The sequence below is a fragment of the Hemibagrus wyckioides genome, linkage group LG18 (assembly GCF_019097595.1).
Source record: "Hemibagrus wyckioides isolate EC202008001 linkage group LG18, SWU_Hwy_1.0, whole genome shotgun sequence".
NCBI classification, from domain to species: domain Eukaryota; kingdom Metazoa; phylum Chordata; class Actinopteri; order Siluriformes; family Bagridae; genus Hemibagrus; species Hemibagrus wyckioides.
The window spans coordinates 1,479,378-1,501,811 of record NC_080727.1 but is presented as its reverse complement, the minus strand read 5'-3'; the positions used below and the strand labels follow the sequence as shown (position 1 = coordinate 1,501,811).

Here is a 22,434-nt window from a genome sequence, read left to right as displayed (position 1 = left end):
CCTGACTCACACTGGAGACTCCTTCCATACGTGTTACTCAAACATCACCTTAGAGAAACCTTCACTGTATCAATGATTGTAATGATTTTAAGACATCCATGTGAACGAGCCGTTACCATGGAAACAACATATCAGGACGAGTGCATTGATATAAACCTGAGTGATGAACGAATCCAGATGTACACTGTAAAAAATGTACGTGAAAATTACAGTAAAAAACTGTGAAATAGCAACGGTATAAGACTGTAAAGTCAAAAATAGTATATCACCGTAGTTCATACATCAAATTACCGTGAATAAAGAAACAGTATGTACTTTCATTTTTACTGTCCTAATATGTAAAAAATACACATTGTTACTGTGAAAATAGTAAATTTTGGTAAAATTAACGGTAAAATGCTGTTTTTTCAAGATTTCATTACTAATTTGTGAGTATTGGACAAGGTGTTTGATCAGTTTAAACTGTTTACAACACTGAATATGTGCATGTTTTCTTACTTTAGTCTGATAATGATATTTTTGTGCCTTGGTTTACAGTGGACCTTATTCACTTAGTAATTTATCATAAAAGGTTGTTGACAGTAAAATCTAAGCAAACCAACTGTAATGCATTATGTGTTGTACTGTATTTTTTACGGTACAATTCTGCCAACCACAGCTGCCAGTAATTTACTGTAAATTTAAACTTTACAATAAAATACAGTAATATGATATACGGTTGTGTTGTGGTTTTCATCTGAGAAAGACTGTAATTAGGTTTACAGTATATTTGTTATTTTACAGTAGTTTACTGTAAACAGGTTTACATTCTGTCTGTTTTTTTAACAGTAATTTGTTGTAAAAAAACAACAGTTCTCAATGGTGAAATTTACGGTTGCTACTAAAGCATACCGTAAAGTGGTGAACAGTGTCACCGTGCCAAACAAAGCTGCCAGTATTTTACCGTAAAAGCTACAGAATTTTTTTTACAGTGTAAATATGTATAATACCACCACTGTGTTGTTTCTGTCTTGATGACAGGCTATGAAACACCTAAACAATTACATCAGTGTGTGTGTGTGTGTGTGTGTGTGTGTGTATGTGTTGTTATTTTTAATGTGCTGTAATTTATCTGTAGGACACTTTGTTTGATATGAAGACAGGTGAGCTTGTTAGCACAACACACACTCATTCAATTGTTCGTGTGTGTGTGTGTTTGGGTTTGAATAGAACAGTTGCTGGGTGAAGTCGCAGAATAGCACTCTAAATACACACACACACACACACACACACACACACACAGTGTTAAACAGGAACAGGTGTAAAGGTTGTAGGTCAATAGATCTTTTGCCCTTTTCACATGCAAAGCATAGCTGTTATTCTACACACACACACACACACAGCATCTACCTCATTAGAACCCGAGTACAGATCACAGGGTCTGAGCAAGTGATAACTGCTCCTGATAAACGTCTTCCTCATCACATTTCTACTGCCTTATCAGAGCTTGTAAAGGAATAAGAAACACACACACACCTGCTTTGTAAGCCCACCCAATCTGTGTGTATGTTTTGCTCACTCACATGATGGTGACTCTTTTATATTTGGGTGTAAAATAAACACAAGGCCTCAAACACACACACACCTACCACTGTTGCATTACAGAAACACTGCTGTCTGTTTTAATAGCAAACACGTGGGGCTTCACAGTGTGTGTGTGTGTGTGTGTTGTTTATTCTCCTATAAAACATTGAAGCCTAATGCATGTGTTAATTTATAAATACGTATTAACTCACAAAGCTCCACATCTGTGTGTGTGTGTACAGTAGCAGGTGTATCAGCTTACTGCAGCCAAGTAAATTCATCCTCAGCAGTGTGTGTGTGTGTGTGTGTGTGTGTAATGCTTTAAGAGGTTCAAGAGTGTTTATAATCACTTTATAACACAAACTAGTTTATAATACAGTAATAAACATCTTATAACCAGAGTAAAATGGATAATATTGTGAATAAAACTCAGAGTTCTGATTGACCATTTGGAGGATATCTTTATAAATAACAAGAAAAAGAAAAAAAAAGAAAGAATTCTAAATAAATTTGTTCACCTCAACACAAAACACCAACTGTTTCAGTAAATAACTCCAGATTTTATTAGACTGAGTGTAAGAACCAACTGTGCGTCTGCATTCAGAACAACTGAAGGAGCATCTTTCTGAATTCGTGAGATTCACAAGATCTGTTCAATTAAATAATTATCGCTCATTACCGCTTAGCTAATGCTTATTTAGGACACTTTAGATGGTGGTCAGTGAAAGAAACAAACCGTCCGGATATTTTTGACCTAAGGACACTTTTCATGCGCGTGAGAGAAATCAGATCATCGTCTCGACCTGAAACACAGAGCCGGTTAGACACTGAGCTTTAGGATAAACAACAGATTTTCACGTGGTTACCATGGCGACGTCATCGTTTCCAGGCGACGCTCTTTCTTTTTTTAGCGCAGGCTTTAATGGATTCATTCGCAATCACATTTTATAGTCATGAATTTATGAACAGCAGGAAAAACTTTTGATTTTTCCCTCCTTTTTAATTTCTCCTTTCTCTCACAGAGAGCAAATGTGTGAAGTTCATGCTCCACTTTAACTGTGTGGTGTTTATCATCTGCATTAATTAGGCAAGTCCTGAATAACAGCTTGTAGGATGAGCATGCACGCGCGCACACACACACACACAAAAATGTACACACATACATACACACACGAGCACGCACACACACACACATACATACACACACGAGCACGCACACACACACACACAAATGTACACACATACACACACACACACATTCACTAACAAATGGATTCTCCCTTTCTACTGTGAAGCTGCTTCAGTCTTAGTGATAGTAGTTTTAATGATGATGATGATGATGATGATGATGCTCAGGTCATCTATTCTTCCTCTTCTCCTTCTTGCTCTTGGTGTTCATAGAAGCGTTGGGCGGCAGAGCTGTGGCATGTCCCGTCACCTTCAGGTGATCAAACAGCTTGTTCCTGGTGCTGAACTCAAAATGACAGACCACACAGCGCAGATTCCCCTCCTTCTGCTAAGGGGGGGGCAGAGATAGGGGGGTGGGGTGGGGGGGGGGGAGAGAGAAGAAGAAGAAAGAGTGACAAAGACCAAGAGAGAGTTGTCAGAGAAATGTCAGATTTTACTGTATAAATAGTACTACAGCATGCCCACACACACACACACACACACACACACACCTCTTGGTTGGTGTCTCCTCCTCCATGGGCTTTGTTGTTCTTTTTGGAGTCTTTTCCAGCTTTTTTACCTTTTGTCTTTCCAGAACTGGAGAAAAACAAGAAAGTTAGAGAGTTTAAATCTGCAGCATTTATTGAACACATGAACAGAACCACTGTATGTTCTGCTCCTCGGTGCGGCTCTTCACACAGATGAGAACACGCTCGGGTCCGAGAGTACCTGAGGCGGTCAGGGGCTCGGTCCACTTTAGATAACTCCAGTTAGAAAGTGATTTGACTCTGAATCGACTCATTTGTAGGAAGTGATTTGACTCTGACTCGACTCATTTGTAAGAAGTGATTTGACTCGACTCTGAATCGACTAATTTGTAGGAAGTGATTCGACTCTGAATCGACTCATTTGTAGGAAGTGATTCGACTCGACTCTGAATTGACTAAGTTGCAGGAAGTGATTCGACTCTGAATCGACTCACTTGTAGGAAGTGATTCAATTGTGAATCAACTCATTTGCAGGAAGTGATTTGATTCTGAATCGACTCATTTGTAGGAAGGGATTCGACTCTAATCGACTCACTTGTAGGATGTGATTCGATTCTGTGTTTTGGGTTGCAGTGTTTTTTGTTTAAACCGAGTCACGAGACACAAGCTGCAGCGAAAGGACATGTTGTTCTGCAGGATTCTGAACGACAAAACAAAACAAACTCCTGATCCAAAACATTTTAAACCGTTCATTCAGCCTCACTCACCTTTTAATGGGTTCGGGTTCGTCTTTCTTCACTTCCTCTGCAGCCTCCTCCTCTCCAACCGCATCATCCTCATTATCTCCTGATTGGTTCGGAGGACTGATGATGTCAGCCGTGGAGTCTGGAGCTGGACTCTCAGCTGCTGGCTCTTCTGGAAAGTTCTGTTGTGATAGAAATCAGAGTGTTCAAGTTTAAACCTTTCTCGTTTCTACATTAATCCACAGCCATTACAATGAAAATCTGAGGTTTCAGTTTCTGATTTTTATTTGTGAAATCTGTAGTAAAAGTTTCTCACTCAGACGCTGAAACGGAGGAACACACTTACGTTCATGTTCTTCTGCTGTCGCTTCTTCTTCTTCTGTTTCTTTGACAACCTGAAATCAGGTGTTTGTGTTAATTTTATTTAGACAAACATTAAGAAATCTAAAGTCGTAAGTGGAAGTGGTTTAGAAGAGTGCTGGACATGATTTTAATTTTAAATCATATTAAAGGGGCACTATGTGACTTTTTGTGAGAATCTGAGAATAGAATCTGAGAAACATTGAAGTCCAGCAAAGTGAGACCCAGCACAGATAATTCAGCAGGAAACTGGACACAGATCTGTGACGCACTTCTGTCTGGATGCATCCTCCCTCTCTTCATCTTCATCTTCCTCTTCTTCATCCTTGTTTTCTTCCCCGTTTCTCTCTGGTGAGTTCAGACTAAGTGCCTCTTCCTCCTCCTGAAGTTGCTGCCGCAGCAGAGCCACCATCTCTCTGTGCTTTTTGGACTTCTCGTGGTTCTTCATCCTGACTCAGGAGAAAAACAGTTTCCACATGAAAAAGGAAACTAAGAGCTGGAACAAGATTTTCTGCTGCATTTCTGTGTGTGTGTGTGTGTGTGTGTGTGTGTAGGTACTAACGCTTTGTCCGTTTTGAAGGACTTGTCACAGGCAGGACAGTAAAGATCATCATAAAGGTCATCCAACTCATCAGAACCATCCACAGCGTCTGGTACAGAGACAGAAAGGAACAGAAATTCACCAAAAAAAAATCACACTCACCTTCAGAAAGTTTCAACAGGTAGATGTATATTACATTAAAGCTGCAGTATGGAACTTCTATACAGGATTAAAGGTGCACTAAAGGATTTTATGGGTCGTATCATTAAAGGTGAGGTGTGATTTATTACAGGTTATATGTGTTATTAAAGGTGAGGTGTGATTTATTACAGGTTATATGTGTTATTAAAGGTGAGGTGTGATTTATTACAGGTTATATGTGTTATTAAAGGTGAGGTGTGATTTATTACAGGTTATATGTGTTATTAAAGGTGAGGTGTGATTTATTACAGGTTATATGTGTTATTAAAGGTGAGGTGTGATTTATTACAGGTTATATGTGTTATTAAAGGTGAGGTGTGATTTATTACAGGTTATATGTGTTATTAAAGGTGAGGTGTGATTTATTACAGGTTATATGTGTTATTAAAGGTGAGGTGTGATTTATTACAGGTTATATGTGTTATTAAAGGTGAGGTGTGATTTATTACAGGTTATATGTGTTATTAAAGGTGAGGTGTGATTTATTACAGGTTATATGTGTTATTAAAGGTGAGGTGTGATTTATTACAGGTTATATGTGTTATTAAAGGTGAGGTGTGATTTATTACAGGTTATATGTGTTATTAAAGGTACTCTGTGGGATTTTAGTTTAAAACCATATTAACTATGTGATTTTGAGTTAAATATTAAAGGTGTTTAGTGTTTATTTTTAGTTTAGATGTTATTAACCCATTACAGAGTAAACTACAGACATTTGGTTTTAAATGTTGACGCGTAACATCCGTACCCGTCTCCGCCTCCTCAAGCTCCTCCTCCGTGTCTCCGAACTCTCGTCCGTACTGAAGCTCCATTTGCTGCAGCTCCTGCTCCAGTCCAGCCATCCCTGACCAGTTCTGCTCCTTATACTCCTCGGCCAGCCTGAGAGACGGCGAGATAAACAGATAGAGGTCACTACATGAGCTGAGAGAGGACTGAGAGCGCTCTGTTTTAGGCGACACTCACTTAGCCTGCTCCAGTTTCTGCTTCCTCCTCAGCTCCTCCACCTTCTTGGCTTTTTCTGCATTCTGCTCCTCCACCAGTTTCCTGTGAGCCTGCACTCGTTTGTCGCGTTTCCGCACGAAGGCCACTAGCTGGCGCACGAGCTCGCTGCGTTCCTTCCTCGCCTTGTCACGCGTCTTTTTGTTCTCTTTCTCCATGGCTCTCTTCTCCCAGCGGTTCGAGGCCTGTCGAGTGTCGTACTCCTCCTTCCAGGCGAAGTTTTTCCGTGTGCAGAAACTCTGCCAGCAGCCGTAGAACAAGTGCACCACCTGCAGCCATCACACACAGCCGTGTTTTTGAGCTTTATTACATTATCTAATCAAATCAAATGGTTTTCTTATGAATCTGGCGCCATTTTGACCAACTGTACATACAACAAGAGCTGTTTCTTTACTTTAAAGATGCAGTAAGTGATTTTGGGTTTGTCCCGCATTAAAGGTTTTTTTATAAGTATCACATTAAAGTTGTTTATGAATGCCATTGAAGGTGCATTAAAAATGTTCCCTTTAGACCAATTTAAATCAAAATCTATCGCTCTATAAAACTCGCAGTAGCTGCGTGTCTCTCTTGTGCAGTCGGTTACCGTATCGTAGTCACTCTGAGAGTCTCCGAACGTGGGAAGATCCTCACACTCGTCCTCCTCCTCTTTACTGTGCTCCAGCTCCTCCTTGGCGATGGACTCGAACAGGTTCCTGTACACCGTGTAGAAGCCCTGCAGGGGACAAGGAGAAACCAGGAACAGGTTTTACTGGCTAAATGAGACTCAATGATGAGAATATGGACATAAATTATTTTATATGCATAAATCTGTTCTTGTGTATCATGCTACTTCTCTATTGATTTATTACGATATTATTAAACAATTTACTATTTTTTTTTTCTGACCCCTAGTGGCTGTCTGTGGTACTGTAGCGGTTTTTAACGTCTTTTTTCCCCCTCATCATCTCTTCTTCCCTCTGACTGGCTCACTCACCTGCTCATCATCTCCGTAACCCGAGTAACAGGTGACCGTGAAGTACTGCAGGAGATCGATGCTATCATCCTGGTAGTCTCCGCTGACCCCGCCCTTCAACAGAGCCTCCCGGTGGTTATCGTACCTTTAGACAGAAAGAGGAAAAAGCCGAGCATGATGCCGAGGTCTGATCGGAAAGAAATGAACATCTGGACTTATAATAATCCTCTACACACTGCTTTCACGTCCAGCTGTTCATCAGCAAAGTGTTTACATGAGAAATGAGTTTGTGTTGAAAGAGCACTCCGGGATTTGGGGTTTGTATTGAAGGTGCACTGTGGGATTTTCTGTTAAAACTAGGTTACAGTTTGCATCAAGAGCTTTAAGGTTTATTACATGTTAAAGGAGCACTAATGCATTATGGGTCTGTATGATTGATATTATCTGTGAAATTATACCAAAACTAGAAAAGTGTCATTTGGAAATAAGATGAAAACTGAAAGAGATTTCCACTTTATTTGTTTATGCTTTGTGTGTCAGACTCCTGAAAAGGCCAGCACCAAGTCTAGTGTCCGTGTTCCATTTCCAGCTCTAGCAGCTCTCCCTCCTGTGCTGTTCCTCGCTGCTGGAGTGCACCAGGACGTGTTTATAACCTCAAAGTGTGTGAGGATTTAAAGCGGCGCTCACCAGGCTCTTTCCTGCGGGTCACTCAGAACGTCGTACGCCGCCTGGATCAGTTTGAACTGCTCCGCCGCCTCCTCAGAGTTCTCCAGGTTCTTATCTGAAATCAGAAACTCCTTTCATTTCTCTCACAGAAGCCTCAGACAAAACAAGCAAAAGTTTGTACACCCCAGAACAAAATAAATGAAAAGGGATCTCTGTGTGTCTGGGTTTCACTAACGGTGCTTTATTTTACCAAGCGACAGAAACGTGTATTAAAATCAATAAATACAATGACCCCAGTTCAAAAGTTTTCGTGTGTGTGTGTGTGTGTGTGTTGATATAGTAAAAACACTGAGTGACTGGGGTGATGGAGAAACAACATGACATTTGCCCTGATTTTTTATCCATTTGTAGTTACATCTAATGTTCTGGAGTATCCACGATACAGCACAAGAACTCTTCCCTGTTCTAATCCAAGTTACAGCAGGAGCAGTAATGGCCATATTAATAGGTACGAGGACACACAGGAGCACTTGGACTCACCTGGGTGCCATTTGAGAGCTAGTTTTCGATAGGCCTTCTTCAGCTCATCATCTCCTGCGTCCCTTTTCACACCCAGCACCTCGTAATGGCACTTCATTCCGGAAGTGGAGATGAAAGATTTCTATCTCTGAAATATGTAGAGAGAAATAAAAACAGCCAGTCCGTTAGACTAACACGCTTAATGTTGGCTTTTTATCATAAACAAAACGGCAGGTGATAGATATTCAACAGTAAATATGAAGGTGTTGGTAGATCTTGATGTTTATTACCTTTACATGAACGGATAAACACTTTACATGAACCGATAAGTTTACAATCGCCGATCATCTAACCGCGGTCCATCTGCAATGTGCTAACCGGTGTCGCCTGGTGATGACGCCATCACGCAAGCGCGGTCACGGCGTCACAGCCAAAGCTGTTCGCTGATTCGCTGTTCGTAAATTAAAACAGAACCGAAATGAACCGAATTATATTTTTCAACTTTCATTCTATTCTACTCTATTCTTTTTCTATTTCTAAAGCTTTCTAAAGGATAAAGCATGACATAATTAGCTGTTTTTAACATTGTAAGCTCTTAAGTATCATTAAGTATCATTGTAAGCTCATAATTAACTGTTTTTAACAAAGTAAGCTCAAGTTTTATCTTCCATACGGCATCAATAAAAATATTATTATATAAATTATATAACTTATTATTAATTATTAATATTATAATTATTAATATTATATTTGACTGTGTTTAAAAAAACAACAACAAAAAACTACAGCTCCAGCATTTATCTCTGCAAAACTCAATTCAACATGGAACTGAAGTGACCTGAACTGTACACTAAAATGCTCTGAACGGTGAACGCAGCAATTTTCACACACTTTAAATACTTTTGTAAGATGAAATAACCGATTCGTCGACATCCATACACTTTTCATGTATTTATTACATATAAAAAGAGTAAAAAAAAAATTATGAACACGCTTAGCAGAGGATGGTTTCGAACCATCGACCTCTGGGTTATGGGCCCATGGGAAAGAGGAGAAAGAAAAGAGAAGAAACGAAAGAACGAATGAGAGAAAAGGAGAGACAGAGTGCCGCGTGTGATTTTTGTTTCTCAAAAAAGTGCTTTTTTTTACACAAATTACACCAAAAATTCAAATCCCCCTGACATCAGGAGAGGCTCGTTTCGAATCCCGCCTCAGACAAGGATGAAATACTGCATTCACCACAGTAGATCACACAAAATCATCACAGACTCCTCCCACCCGAATCACAAATGTTCAACCTCCTTCCATCCAGGAGGAGATACAGGTCCATCCTCACCAGAACCAGCAGGTTTAGGGCCATTTTTTTTCCTTCATCCATAAATCTACTGACCTCTACACCACTGGGACACTCATATCTCACTACACTTCACCACTTTACAGTTCTGTTAATATAACATGTTCACTGTTATACATTCTGTTGTACATACTGGTATAATATATTCTCTCACTGTGTAATATAATTAATGCACATATTGTCCATTTCATAGATTACACCTAGTTTTTTTTTATCTATCTGTCTATCTATTTATATACACACTTTATTTATACATACTAAATACTATCTGTATATTCTGTTATTGTTGTATATACACTGTACATAATGCACACATATTTAGCCCAATTATAATTACACCAGTCACTTTATCTGCTGTAGATACTACCTGCATATACCTCTCTATACACACTCTGACATAGCCTTATTTATCCATGTAGATATTTACATATTTATCTGCACTTGTTCATTTGCACAATTTCTACTATTCGCACTTCTGGTAGATGCTAAACAGCATTTCTTTGCTATGTACCTGTACTCTGCAATGACAAAGTTGTATGTATGTATGTATGTATGTATCTATCACACAAACACACTGATGAGTAAAATGGACTTGGGGCAGGAGGTGAATATTTAACATCATATTTATTTTGCAACTGAAAAAAAAAAAAAGAAAGGTAAAAGCATAAGGTCATTTCAGTGTTGCTTTTTAAATAGTGGTGGTGTGAAATGTTTCATAATACAAAATCTCAACACAGAAACCCACAAATCCCCCCAGTAAAAGCACGTTACCCAATCAGAAGCAGATCACATTCACATATTGCACTTTTCTGAAGATCGCATGAACATTTAATGTTTCTGAAGGGCTACAAACTGGCAACAAGTTCATCATAATCACACACTTCGTTCCTGTGGGCCTCAAAACACTGAAATAAATCACTGTCCTTAGAAAAGCTTTGTGAAAACCTCCCTTATAGCAGGCAACACTTTCAACACTTAAAAACAGCTTTATTATTTCAAGTAATAACAGGAACACATTTCCATAATTCTGAACAGTTAAATATTTACAGGAAGGAAGGAGGTAAAAGACAAAAGGGGGAAATGTGACATGCACACAAAGAGGAAATGGCAGCCAGGCTCAGGAATCACTGCCTTTTCTCAGCATCTCTAACCCATAGCGTGAGCTCGAGTGACACGGAGCGCTCACTGAGACTCTTTAGCGTCTCGCTTGAAAGTAGTCGGCTTTTTGGTGGAGTTTTCCACGACCCAGGGATGAGTCAGGACTCCTTGGATGGGAAGTCGGTGCATGGGGTTGTGTTTCAGAAGCCTGTTGATCAGATCTCTAGCGCCCTCGCTCACGTGGGATGGATACGTGAACTCCACCTGCAACACAGTGGAAACAGTCAAGCTGTGCCCCGGGGGTTGTAGAGTTACATAAGGAATATTTAACAGATTCCTTATGTATATACCCTAGAGCAGTGTGATGAAGAGCACTAATATCTCTTCACACTTACCCTGGAGATTTTGCGGTACGTTTCCTCGTGGCTCTTCGTTTCGAAAGGAGGATTCCCCACCAGGAACTCGTAACAGAGGACCCCCAGACTCCAGAGGTCCACTTTCTCGTCATGTGTTTTGCCCTCAATCATCTCTGGAGGCAGATAGTCGAGCGTGCCGCAGAGCGTAGACCTCCTGTCCATCAAAGGACAAAAGAAATCGATCAGAAGCGTCTCATCTATATAACACGAATGCTTTAAAATGGGAAAGGGTTTGACTTGGGATGAAGGTTACAGTTCAACAGGGATAAATAAAATCATACCTCGAGGACGGAGTGTGGACTGACCACCCGAAGTCCGCGATCTTCAGCTCCCCGTTTGCTCCCAGTAACAGGTTCTCAGGTTTAATGTCTCTGTGGATCACTTTCTTTGAATGGCAGTAGTAGAGCGCATCAGCCAGCTCCATTATATACTGCAAACACGCACACAACCACAGCATCAGCCGGTTCCTCACAGTACAATACCGACATTAACAGCTTAAATAAAAGGCCGGTGAAGCACGTTATATTGTTTTGCCCCTCCTGCAGCTCAGAGTGCAGCTAAAGAGGCTAAAGTAAACAACTGATAAGCCAGAAGAAGCTTTTTTCAAAGAGTTCATAAAGCAGCTTTACAGAAATCTGGATGTATTTAATGTAATGTATGTAATGAAAATACAGATAAAAAAATTCTCACAGTAGAGTAAAGACAAACATTACAGCAGAGAAGAGAAAAACTCAACACTCGCTCAATCGTTCTTCAGCCATTTACTTTATCTCGGTCAGAATCTGGCCAAATATTCCAAGGTGAAAAACGAGAAACACGTGGATTCACACGTGGAGTGATGATGAGGTTGAAGGTTACGCTGGAACATGGAGAGTTCTCCAGGTCTGATCCTGTGAGGATCGATCGCAGCGCCGATCCACGTGGATGAAATGTAACAAAACTGCAAAACAAAGCTTTCTAAAATATCCTCCTGTGTGTGGACGGTGTACTGGTCAGTGTCTTGGAAGCGTGAATCCTATCTCTCCCTCTCTCACACATATATATATATATATATATATATATAAAAATTTCCAGTAATTATAGTGCAGCTGGAGGATGAAGCAACACCAGAACATGGTTGGGGGTGGGGGGGGGGGGGGGGAATAAATAAAAAAAATAAATAAATAAATAAAAAAAAAAGAGACGCTTGTTCACCTGTAAATATTATAAATAATTAATAAATAAATGCATCATCCATTACAGTGTGCTCATCAGGCAGTGACAGTATATCACACCACACCGCAGCTCGTTATATAAAAACCTGCACGTCCGCTTCGTGTTTATCAGACCAGACTGAAATGAAAAACAGCTCGCTATTCACTAGCCGACGCCCACAAATGCTGTGCATTTGAGTGAATGCTCTTAAATGACATGCTTTCACTAAACTATGCGACGGAAGGGAACATTATATTACAGCAGCAGCATTCATTTCACTGTAGATTTTAATTTAGTTCTTTGTAAAAACCCGTCCTGCGACCTGCAGGTATTAACGCTCCGGCTGTAATTAAACACAAAACACCACATACTTTGTGTACAACAATATCTGTGTGGTCAATAAAGCCTTTTTATTTTTTAGCTAATCCTGGTAATTAGCACGTTGTTGTCATGGCACGGCTGAATTCGGGATTCTGATTGGCAGCACGGGTTTGGGACAAAGTGCAGGGCCTGACGCCTAATTGTTGCTATAGTAACAGGACTTGAGGCACATGAATAGATTAAGAATACATAAATAAATACATTTCTCTTGGATTTCTGCACCTCTCTGTGGAAGGAGTCTCAGGTGTCGGTGCTTGGGGAGAGTCAGAGGTAAAAGTGTAACTTTTACTGTAATTAATCTGTCAGGCTAATCAGGAACACGACAAACCACATTTTTGTCTCATCAAATTAGATAGAGCGCGAATCTGGCGAGAGATCGTCTGTTGAGAGATGCTAGAAAATGGGGAGAAGAGGAATTTGTTTCTCCGATGTTAAGTAAGAGTATTCCGAGAGTGTGGCATTGTTTCACTTAAGTGAAGTTGTAACTGCTGGGAAACGGCTAGGATACAAGAGGAATAAAGCACACTCCAGGATGATGAGAAAAGAATAAACTTCAGTGCTTCCTCATACCACATATTAAGCACAGACTTTGAACTCAGGCAGGAAGTCACCTGTCTAGAGCATTTATTTAAACCTGGGGTTTATTTCGGAATGCAATCTTCACAAATAATAAAACTGGAAGCCCCACCCACTTGGATGTGCCCTTTCTGAAATATCAGTTGTATATCTGTTTTGTGATACTGTAGGATTTTCTGCATTTCTGCACCTTCGAGTCTTTCACAGACTGAACAGGAAGTGTGTTCTCACCGTGGTGCTGCGCTTCTCATCAAACGTCTTGCAGCGCTGCAGTTCTCCGTACAGCTCGCCTTTAGGGGCAAACTCCAGGATGAGATAAACACGGGCAGAGTCGTGGAAGTAGCCGTACAGACGCAGGATGTTGGGATGCCTGCGAGGTGACGTGGAGAGAGAGAGCGAGAGAGAGAGAGAGACACACACAGAGAGTGACAGTGAGTGAGACAGCGTGAGAGAGACAGACAGAGATACAGACAGAGAGGCAGACAGTGAGAGCAAGAGACAGAGAGACAGTTCAGTTCAGTTGCTCAGTCTGCACTGTGATCACTTCCCCTTCACACACCTGAGATGTGACTGGATCTCCACCTCTCTCCTCAGCTGGTGCTCCACACCCGCTTTCTCCAGCTGCTTCTTAAAAAGCACCTTCAGGGCCAGGATGAACTTGGTCTGTCTTTCCCTGGCCAGGTACACACTTCCAAACTTGCCCTTCCCAAGAGCCCTGCCGATGTCGAAGTTCTCCAGACTCCACGGCTTCCTGAAGCACAGAGAGAAGCCATCAAACCACAGAACTCAACTGACACCTTTACACAGTTTGAACCTTTCTCCTTTTTTGGTTTGACACATTAGGATTTGAGAGTACTTTTGAAACACAGATGCAGGACGGCAGAAACAGTGCAAATCCTTCGTATTTGTGGCTCAGGACCTCAATGATCAGCTAATGAGATTTATTGACCTTCAGTGAGGAGTTAGATAACACATGTTCCATTTTTTTGTCATCCTATAGGACAGGATAAAGTGGATCAAGATCGAAGCCTTTATTAATCGCCACACATAGATTACAGCAGAGCGGAATTCTTTTCTTCACGTGTCCCAGCTGAGGATATCGGGGTCAGAGCACAGGGGCAGCTATTATACAGTGCCCTCTGGAGCAGAGAGGATTAAGGGCCTTGCTCAAGGGCTCAACTGTGGCAGTGCTGTGGCTTGAACCCTGACCTTCCGATCAACAACCCAGAGCCTTAACCACTTGATCAGACATGACATCAGATTCTCGATGGTGCTCTTAGTCCCTCAGACCTAGTGAACTAACATAAGGATGTGGTTTTTAATAGGCTGTTCAATCCATTTCCAAGTCTCTCTGGATAAGGGTGCCTGCTAAATGCTGTCTTCATACTTCAACTTTCATAAAGCTATTGAAACTGGACTAAAGTGGACAGTATATTCCAGATTTAAAAAAAAAAAAGTGCTGAAATCCATATAGATTCTACACTGATCAGCCATAACATTATGACCACCTACCTAATATTGTGTTGGTCCCCCTTTGCTGCCAAAACAGCCCTGACCCGTCCTGCACTGTGTATTCTGACCCCTTTCTATCAGAACCAGCATTAACTTCTTCAGCAGTTTGATCAACAGTAGCTCGTCTGTTGGATCGGATCACACAGGCCAGTCTTCTCACCCCAAGTGCATCAATGAGTCTTGACCGCCCATGACCCTGTCACCGGTTCACCACTGTTCCTTCCTTGGAGCACTTTTGATAGATACTGACCACTGCAGACCGGGAACACCCCACAAGAGCTGCAGTTTTGGAGATGCTCTGATCCAGTGGTCTAGCCATCACAATTTGTCCCTTCGTCAAACTCAAAGCTCAAATCCTTACACTTGTCCATTTTTCCTGCTTCTAACATCAACTTTGAGGACAAAATGTTGACTTGCTGCCTAATATATCCCACCCACTAACAGGTGCCATGATGAGGAGATACTCAGTCTTATTCACTTCACCTGGCACTGGTCAGAATGTTATGGCTGATTGGTTTATGATGGTCAGTCTTTACATTTGTTAGTGTTTAGATGAGTAAATTTACACACGCTCAGGAGCACACTCAGGATAAATCCATTCCCACAAACATACAGGACTTTCCTGAATAAAAATTATCCTGTATAATCCCTTATACCAATGATTTACAAATAATAGGGTTTATATCCAGTGTGATGAGACCTGGTGTGTATTATCTGGATGTAGGACTTACTTCTCAGTGTTGGATGTCCCGGTCATCCCATTGGCAGGTTTTTCTGGAGAAAGAACACACAGAGTCAAGGTATTTTAAACACATACTGGTGTAAGTGGAAATAAAGTTAAAGTGCTTACGGTTAGGATTGTCCTGCTTGGACTGTGTGGGTTTAACCCCCTCGGGGGCGCTGGGAGCAGGTTTAGGTTGACTCTGTGCTGGTTGTGTTTGGGGTTTGGGTTGAGTCTGTGTTGGTTTGGGTTGAGTATGAGCAGGGTTAATATTCTGCTCTCCGGTGCATGGGCTTTTCTGTTCACTCCGAGGCCTCTGGACACGCTGTGGCCCCTGAGAGACGCCAAGCACGGACGTGTGGCTCGGAGTCGGTGTGGGTTTGTAGCAGCTCTGAGTCACGGGAACTCTCTTCGGCCCGGTGCTTAAAACCTGACAGGAGAGGAAAAATATTAACAGGAAGAACAAATGTTGCCATAAACAGATGGAGTGTGGACACTAGGGACTCCTATTCAACACTAGTGCTGCATTCCAGGCCTCACGGACGACTTCTTGTGATGTGTGTGTGTGCAAGCTAGAGGCCACTATGGCAGTGCAGCATGTTTAATCAGCTGTCATGAACAGATCTGCTGGGTAAATTATGTTTGTAACTGACTCCAGTTCCTTAGAAACCTCAATGGAGGACTAACAAACACCACTTGAATGCAAAGGCATGGATACTGATCATCCATCATGGGTCACAATCACACTGACCTTACAGCCACAACACAAAGCTTATAAATGCTTTATATCAGGTATCCCCCCCCTACCTTTTCACAGTCTGATTTCTGGAACATCAGGTCCTTGGATGATCTGATCCTCACAGCAGGATCCATATCCTAGAAACAGAGGAAGGTGTGAACACGTTTAAAATCAAAACAAGCTAACTGACCAGTGCATTCCTCAATTTTTTTTTTGTTTTAATTATTGGCACACAGAGAGAGGTCATCATCCAAGTCAGGTTTGAGGTCAGTAATTCACCTCTGTGGCTCTTAAACAGAGCAACCCTCTGAATGGGCCGTTACTATGGAAACACAGCGCAGGAACACGAGTGATTTGCCTTGAAGCCAGAACTACTTCTGAAAAACAGAATGCTGTGCTATAACGTGCTTCATCACAAATAATTCAAAATAAACATCATTTATAGTTAGAAAAGTTATAAACTTCTAGGCATCCAAGCTGAATTTATTCATCAACAATTGTCCATGAGCTGGTCAGTTGACTTGCTAGTGCCTTGTCTAGCTAGCTAATCACGTTTAAAGTACACGTTAACGGCGCGTTATATTTCTGCATCCCAAATCAATGTACACTCCCTACATAGGTACACTAGATACAACAGAAATGAATGGTTTAAACAACCGACATAGTGGACTTCATGTTCAACACAGAGCGATTTTACACACGGTAAATTATCGGTCATTAGTAGCGAATAAAATTGAACACGAACTTAAATAAAAACAATCTGTTGTTCATGTCTAAAAATAATTGCCATTATATAAAACACTTACAAGGTCTTAAATCTTCTTCAGCAGTTCAGAAGGAGACCGATGATGAGCTGAAAATTCTCTCGCTATCTTGACCGGCTAGCTGGCCAAGTTAGCAATTACGCTAACGCTATATAAAAAGTAACCAGTTACAGAAACAATATATAACGTAGTTTTATATACACATATCTATACAACGAGTTTAAAAAAAAATCTATCTACTGTGAAAAGGATTGTTTAACACAGCCGAAGACACACAGCGGAACACAGCGAGCTGCGACTGAAGGGCAGGCTGAGTTGTTTAGTTTCAAATATCCCCCTTTTAAAGTCCTTTAACATTGGCACGGCTCTGATTGGTCAGCGCGAGTACCGTCCCCGACGCCTATTGGCTATGAAGGATTCTCTCTTCGTGACGGGTGGAGCCGCAAGGGATGTCGGGAAATGCTGAGAGTACATTTTTTAATATTGTTTATTATTATTGTTGTTGTTGTTGTTGTTGTTGTTTTTGTTGTTGTTATAACAAGTAATGTATACATTTAATTAATTGTCAAGTAATTGTTGTATATACTTTTAACATATATAATATACATATAAAATATTTTTTGTTTATTTATTTATTTATTTATTTTGTTAACACAGGACTATGGCCCTGTTTAGTGCTCTATAGAAATACTACACATGACCTAATACCAAACCTTACCTTTAATAGATAAACAGATTAATTATAGCCAAGACCTTATCATTGCCACACATTACATTACACCACAGTGGAATGATTTTCTCCGCATTTCCGCCAGCTGTGATACAGTGGATCTAGAGCAGAAAGGATTAAGGGTCTGGAGTCTTGCTCAAAATACTAACAGTAGTGGGACTCGAACCCCAACCCCCTGATCAACCTGGCGATAAAGTTTAGGTCCCACCGAGATTTGAACTCGGATCGCTGGATTCAGAGTCCAGAGTGCTAACCATTACACCATGGAACCACCTACTGCATGACTGGACAAATTGTCCTGTCCCTCTTAAACGTGCACTAGTGAATTCGTGAAAAGTTCCTCAAAGCTCCGCCCCCAGGATCTAATCGTGTATAAAATGAGTGACAGGAGGGAGATCCGAACACAAGCAAACATTTTGCGATAGGACATCAGTTTTTCTTATTAGGTTTTTACTACAGACATTTAGTACACTTGTGCTCTTAAAGTCAATCATAGTTTACATATATCACAGTTTTTATACAAGCAAAATATAAAACAAATCGCACATAAACAGACACACACCATGGTCAGTGTTTGACCTTGGTGCTTTTTCTCCCATACATAGCTCACAATGCAGCTCCATTTCTACACAATCTGAATCTGAATCCAGATTTCTGGTCTAATTCCACTCTCATATGAATCTGCACTGAGGAGATAAAGAGACTGTCTAAGATGGCCGCCTCCGTGAAACACCACAGAGTTCAGTGTTTTGTAGTAAATGTGCACATTGTGAGTCACTCAGAAGTAGTAGCTGCTCATTGGCGGTTGGCGGTAGCCATGACTTTAGACAGTTTAAGATAAAATCTAAAATCTTTAGACATTTGAACAGGAATTGAAGCCAAGTTATCATATGTACCTGGCAGATTTTTATCGTTCATGCTATTCTTATCACTAAGAAAACAAATTTCTAAGCTGTGTGCGTCAGTAAACCTGTTACCCAGGATGCAACCAGTATCAGAAATGGCATTATTCTATTCGATTTAATCACATTATGTATATCTGATCTCTAGAATCCATATACCTCACTACACTAGATTCCTTATACCTCAGAACCCTTTGAGACCTCTTCGTTTGTCCTCAAACACATACATTTGTTTTTAATATGAACAAATCATCATCAAGTTTTACCATTACAGTCCGCATGCTCTCCTCACACACACACACACACATGCACACACACACACTGTTAGGCAAAATTACGGCTAATGAAAATATATCTTTATTTACAAAAAGTGTTCAGGTGCTGCTTTAAAGAAATATGGAAAATATTTACTTCTTATTCACAGGCAGGTGTGATGATGCAGATTTACTGATATCACCACCCCGATACTGATTTCCCGATAACATAACATCTGAGATGTTTCTCATATAACCACGCACATTTCTGACGATGATAGATTCAAGGAAATGAAGTTCAACAGGGTGTGGATCTGCACTTGTGTTGAAGTTATTGGTCACTTTGGTTAATGATAATACGTTCACCTGATTAAAATATATATATTAGCCTATGTTAACCTATATTAGCCGTAAGCGTTTGAATGAAAACGCTTGTTCGTGGGAATGCGGTGAAATCTGATATCAGGAACCTAAAATAAGAACCTAAGTGGTTACTAAGCAGCTCTGAGGATCGTAGCAGCTCATGTGAGTCACTTCAGAATAACTCTCATTAATGACAGGTATAATTCCCAGACTGTCAGGTTTATATTTAATTAAGTTTTAGATCGTATTTCTGAAGTGGATTCGTGTGCCAACGCTGGCAGGAATGTTAGATAGAACACATGATAGAAACTCATGTTCTCTTTTTGTAGATTAGCATTCAGTTGAGATTAACAGAGATTAAATCAATAACCGTGTCATGGTGCATGGGATTACTTTGTCATTAAAATGTTCTCTGGCTCACACCTATGTTTTATGCTTACAGTTTATCAAAGCATGTCTAATACTGTTTGGAATGTGTGTGTGTGTGTGTGTGTGTGGGTGGGTGTGTGTGTGTGGGTGTGTGTCTGTATGTGTTCATAATTATAGTTTTCTGAGGAATATACTTGGCCTGAGTCCTAACTTCAGATATTTCTGAACAGGATTTTTTGTCATATCACAATGTTGAAGGATGTGCCACTTACCCCTCGCTGTGGAATGTTACCCTGCAGGAAATGACAGGGAAAAAAAAAAAATAAAAACACCACCAACAACAACAAAAAAATAAAAAGTTTAGTAGTTGTTTTGATTTATTTGCTTTGATAGAAACTCCAATAATTCTTTAATATAAATATCTTTATTATTTAAAATCACATAGATTTCTCAGGCTTGAGATTACCATAGATTACGCAGTACTGAGTATTATAAGTGTCAGGTTCACGTAGCTGCCTTTCTGCTCGCGTCTTCGTTGTATTGTTTTGTTTTGTTTTTAAACCCATGTGGTGAGATGTGCAGGAAGACATTGAATTTGGATAAAGATTACTACAGAATGAAACTAAGAGTCACGTAACACTTGATTTGTTGATATCGTTGTAGCTGTTAGAACTATGTTGCTATGCGACTGGAAAATATGGGCTAGAAGGGATTGCGGCTAACCGTTCAGCTAGGTAGCACATAGCAAAATCAGTGTGAGTTTTATATACTGTACACAACAAGTAAACAAGTCGAAATGTGACAAAAACACAACGGGAACGTCAGATTGTGTTGCTAAAATGCTAATAAAAGGTGCCACATGCTTAAAAAAGGACTATATATTACAAATTAGCATCAAGAAGCTAAAAAGAAGCGCCGCCATGCTGAGCACCAGCAGCAGCAGAAGCGCACTGTCCTGGATATTTACTGCTTTAAAAATGTTGTATTTTTTATGACTATGAATTGAAATGAATTCCCGCTGATCTGTTTTTCATATGGCGGTCACTTAACGAGCGTTTATTTGTCCTGCAGTGTTTGCGATTCTTCTGTACATATTGAAGTGAAGCAGGAGGTATCTTCTACATCACCTGGCACATTTCCACTTTCCTGTTACTTTTTTATTTTGTTGTTTTTTTATATAAGAAAACAGGTTCATCAAGGACAAAAAAAAATTGACAAGATCTGCGTTGGCGCTGTTCAGGAGACGAGGGCCATGCTGGTTTACTTCCTGAAAGGTAAAAAAAAGAAGAAAGAAAGAAAAGCAGCATGTGACCAGAGACGTGAAACGAAGTGTAAAGACTTGATTCATTAGCGGGATTTGTGTAAATTACACATCTATCACATATCTATATCTTTAATTCTTTTCCATACGTAGAACAGCATTATGTTAATAAGTATCAACATCAACGCGGCCAATATTTTACTCTGTTGAAGAAAGTTGTTCTGGCAGAAACCGGTTCTGATATACAAACAATACTGATTCTCTGAAATACTCTGAAGTCGTTATGTTATTATGTATTAGTACACAAGCTATTACATAAGATATTAAATGGCCATTTTAGATAATTGCAGATTTGAGCCTGAGGGATTATTAGGTATGTGTGTATTTAAATGCAGCAGGGGAAATTTTGAAATGGGAGACCAGTATAACCAGTATCAGTGTAAGAATATCTCCAGTGTATCACACCAAACACCATCACTGATCATTTTCCTCCAGCAGCATGACACACAGAGCTTTATTCCTCACAGCACATGGAGTACATGCAGCGTCACATAATTATACTGGCTGATATGGATGTTTGTGTGTGTGTTAGTGTGTGTATGTGTGTGTGTGTGTGTGTGAGCATGTGTGTGTTTGTGTGTGCATGTATATGTATGTGTGTGTGTGTATGTGTGAGCATGTGTGTGTTTGTGTGTGCATGTATATGTATGTGTGTGTGTATGTGTGAGCATGTGTGTGTTTGTGTGTGTGCGTGCGTGCATGTATATGTGTGTGTGTGTGTGTGTGCGTGTGTGTGTGTGTGTGTGCGTGTGTATGTGTGAGCATGTGTATATATGTGTGTGTATGTGTGTGCGTGTATTTGTGTGTGTGTATGCGTGTGTATGTGTGAGCGTGTGTATATGTGTGTATGTGCGTGTGTGTGTATGTGTGAGCATGTGTGTGTTTGTGTGTGTGCATGTATATGTATGTGTGTGTGTGTGTGTGTATGTATGAGCATGTGTGCGTTTGTGTGTGTGTGTGCATGTATATGTATGTGTGTGTGTGTGTGTATGTATGAGCATGTGTGCGTTTGTGTGTGTGTGTGCATGTATATGTATGTGTGTGTGTGTGTGTATGTATGAGCATGTGTGCGTTTGTGTGTTTGTGTGTGTGCATGTATATGTATGTGTGTGTGTGTGTGTGTGTGTATGTGTGGGCATGTGTGTGTTTGTGTGTGTGCGTGCGTGTGTATGTGTGAGTGTGTGTATATATGTGTGTGTGTGTGTGTACATGCATGTGTGTGTTTGTGTGTGTGTGTGTGTGTGTGTACGTGCGTGTGTATATGTGTGTATGTGCGTGTGTGTGTATGTGTGTGTATGTGTGTGTGTGTGTATGCGTGTGTATGTGTGAGCGTGTGTATGTGTATGTGTGTGTACGTGTGTACGTGTGTGTGTGTATGCGTGTGAGCATGTGTATATGTGTGTATGTGCATGCGTGTGTACGTGTGTGTGTGTATGCGTGTGAGCATGTGTATATGTGTGTATGTGCATGCGTGTGTACGTGTGTGTGTGTTTGTGCGTGTGCGTGTGTATATGTATGTGTGTGTGTGTATATGTACGTGT

At 40.5% G+C, this 22,434-nt stretch overlaps 2 protein-coding genes and 1 non-coding gene across 5 annotated transcripts; all 3 read right to left on the bottom strand.

Moving 5' to 3' along the window:
- Positions 1 to 2,102: 2,102 nt before the first annotated feature.
- Positions 2,103 to 8,610, bottom strand: dnajc21 (DnaJ heat shock protein family (Hsp40) member C21). 3 transcript variants are annotated; one of them, XM_058416047.1, is made up of 13 exons: positions 8,490 to 8,610; positions 8,221 to 8,347; positions 7,702 to 7,795; positions 7,036 to 7,159; positions 6,646 to 6,774; positions 6,027 to 6,331; positions 5,812 to 5,942; positions 4,884 to 4,971; positions 4,594 to 4,770; positions 4,308 to 4,356; positions 3,986 to 4,143; positions 3,243 to 3,327; positions 2,103 to 3,079 (listed from the first exon to the last, which is right to left on the bottom strand). In XM_058416047.1, the coding sequence occupies exons 2-13, from the start codon at positions 8,315 to 8,317 to the stop codon at positions 2,921 to 2,923; spliced, it is 1,596 nt and encodes a 531-aa protein (XP_058272030.1). In that variant the 5' UTR covers positions 8,318 to 8,347; positions 8,490 to 8,610; the 3' UTR covers positions 2,103 to 2,920. The 3 variants fall into 3 exon arrangements, with proteins under 3 accessions (XP_058272030.1, XP_058272031.1, XP_058272029.1); XM_058416048.1 differs by having other exon boundaries at positions 2,103 to 3,076; positions 8,221 to 8,354; positions 8,490 to 8,584; XM_058416046.1 differs by having other exon boundaries at positions 8,221 to 8,354; positions 8,490 to 8,583.
- A 1,548-nt stretch (positions 8,611 to 10,158) lies between these two features.
- aurka (aurora kinase A) lies at positions 10,159 to 17,273 on the bottom strand. Its single transcript, XM_058416049.1, has 9 exons — positions 16,997 to 17,273; positions 16,259 to 16,327; positions 15,581 to 15,881; positions 15,462 to 15,504; positions 13,778 to 13,969; positions 13,450 to 13,588; positions 11,349 to 11,497; positions 11,047 to 11,221; positions 10,159 to 10,915 (listed from the first exon to the last, which is right to left on the bottom strand). Exons 2-9 carry the CDS (start codon positions 16,322 to 16,324, stop codon positions 10,736 to 10,738), a joined length of 1,245 nt encoding a protein of 414 aa, XP_058272032.1. The 5' UTR covers positions 16,325 to 16,327; positions 16,997 to 17,273; the 3' UTR covers positions 10,159 to 10,735.
- Positions 17,274 to 17,883: 610 nt separating this feature from the next.
- On the bottom strand, positions 17,884 to 17,955 carry trnaq-cug (transfer RNA glutamine (anticodon CUG)). Its single transcript has one exon. It is a non-coding gene; the product is annotated as a tRNA-Gln (tRNA).
- Positions 17,956 to 22,434: the final 4,479 nt, after the last annotated feature.

Bases quoted from the DNA above. Each gene is read 5' to 3' on its own strand.
- aurka (XM_058416049.1), bottom strand. From the start codon at position 16,324: ATGGATCCTGCTGTGAGGATCAGATCATCCAAGGACCTGATGTTCCAG. The intron at 13,589-13,777 runs GTGTGTGAAGGG...GTCACCTCGCAG, and splicing joins GAGATCCAGTCACATCTCAG to GCATCCCAACATCCTGCGTC. The intron at 10,916-11,046 runs GTAAGTGTGAAG...ACTGTGTTGCAG, and splicing joins CGTACCGCAAAATCTCCAGG to GTGGAGTTCACGTATCCATC.
- dnajc21 (XM_058416047.1), bottom strand. From the start codon at position 8,317: ATGAAGTGCCATTACGAGGTGCTGGGTGTGAAAAGGGACGCAGGAGAT. The intron at 7,160-7,701 runs GTGAGCGCCGCT...TTCTGTCTAAAG, and splicing joins GACCCGCAGGAAAGAGCCTG to GTACGATAACCACCGGGAGG. The intron at 4,972-5,811 runs GTACGGATGTTA...TCTCTGTACCAG, and splicing joins GCTTGAGGAGGCGGAGACGG to ACGCTGTGGATGGTTCTGAT.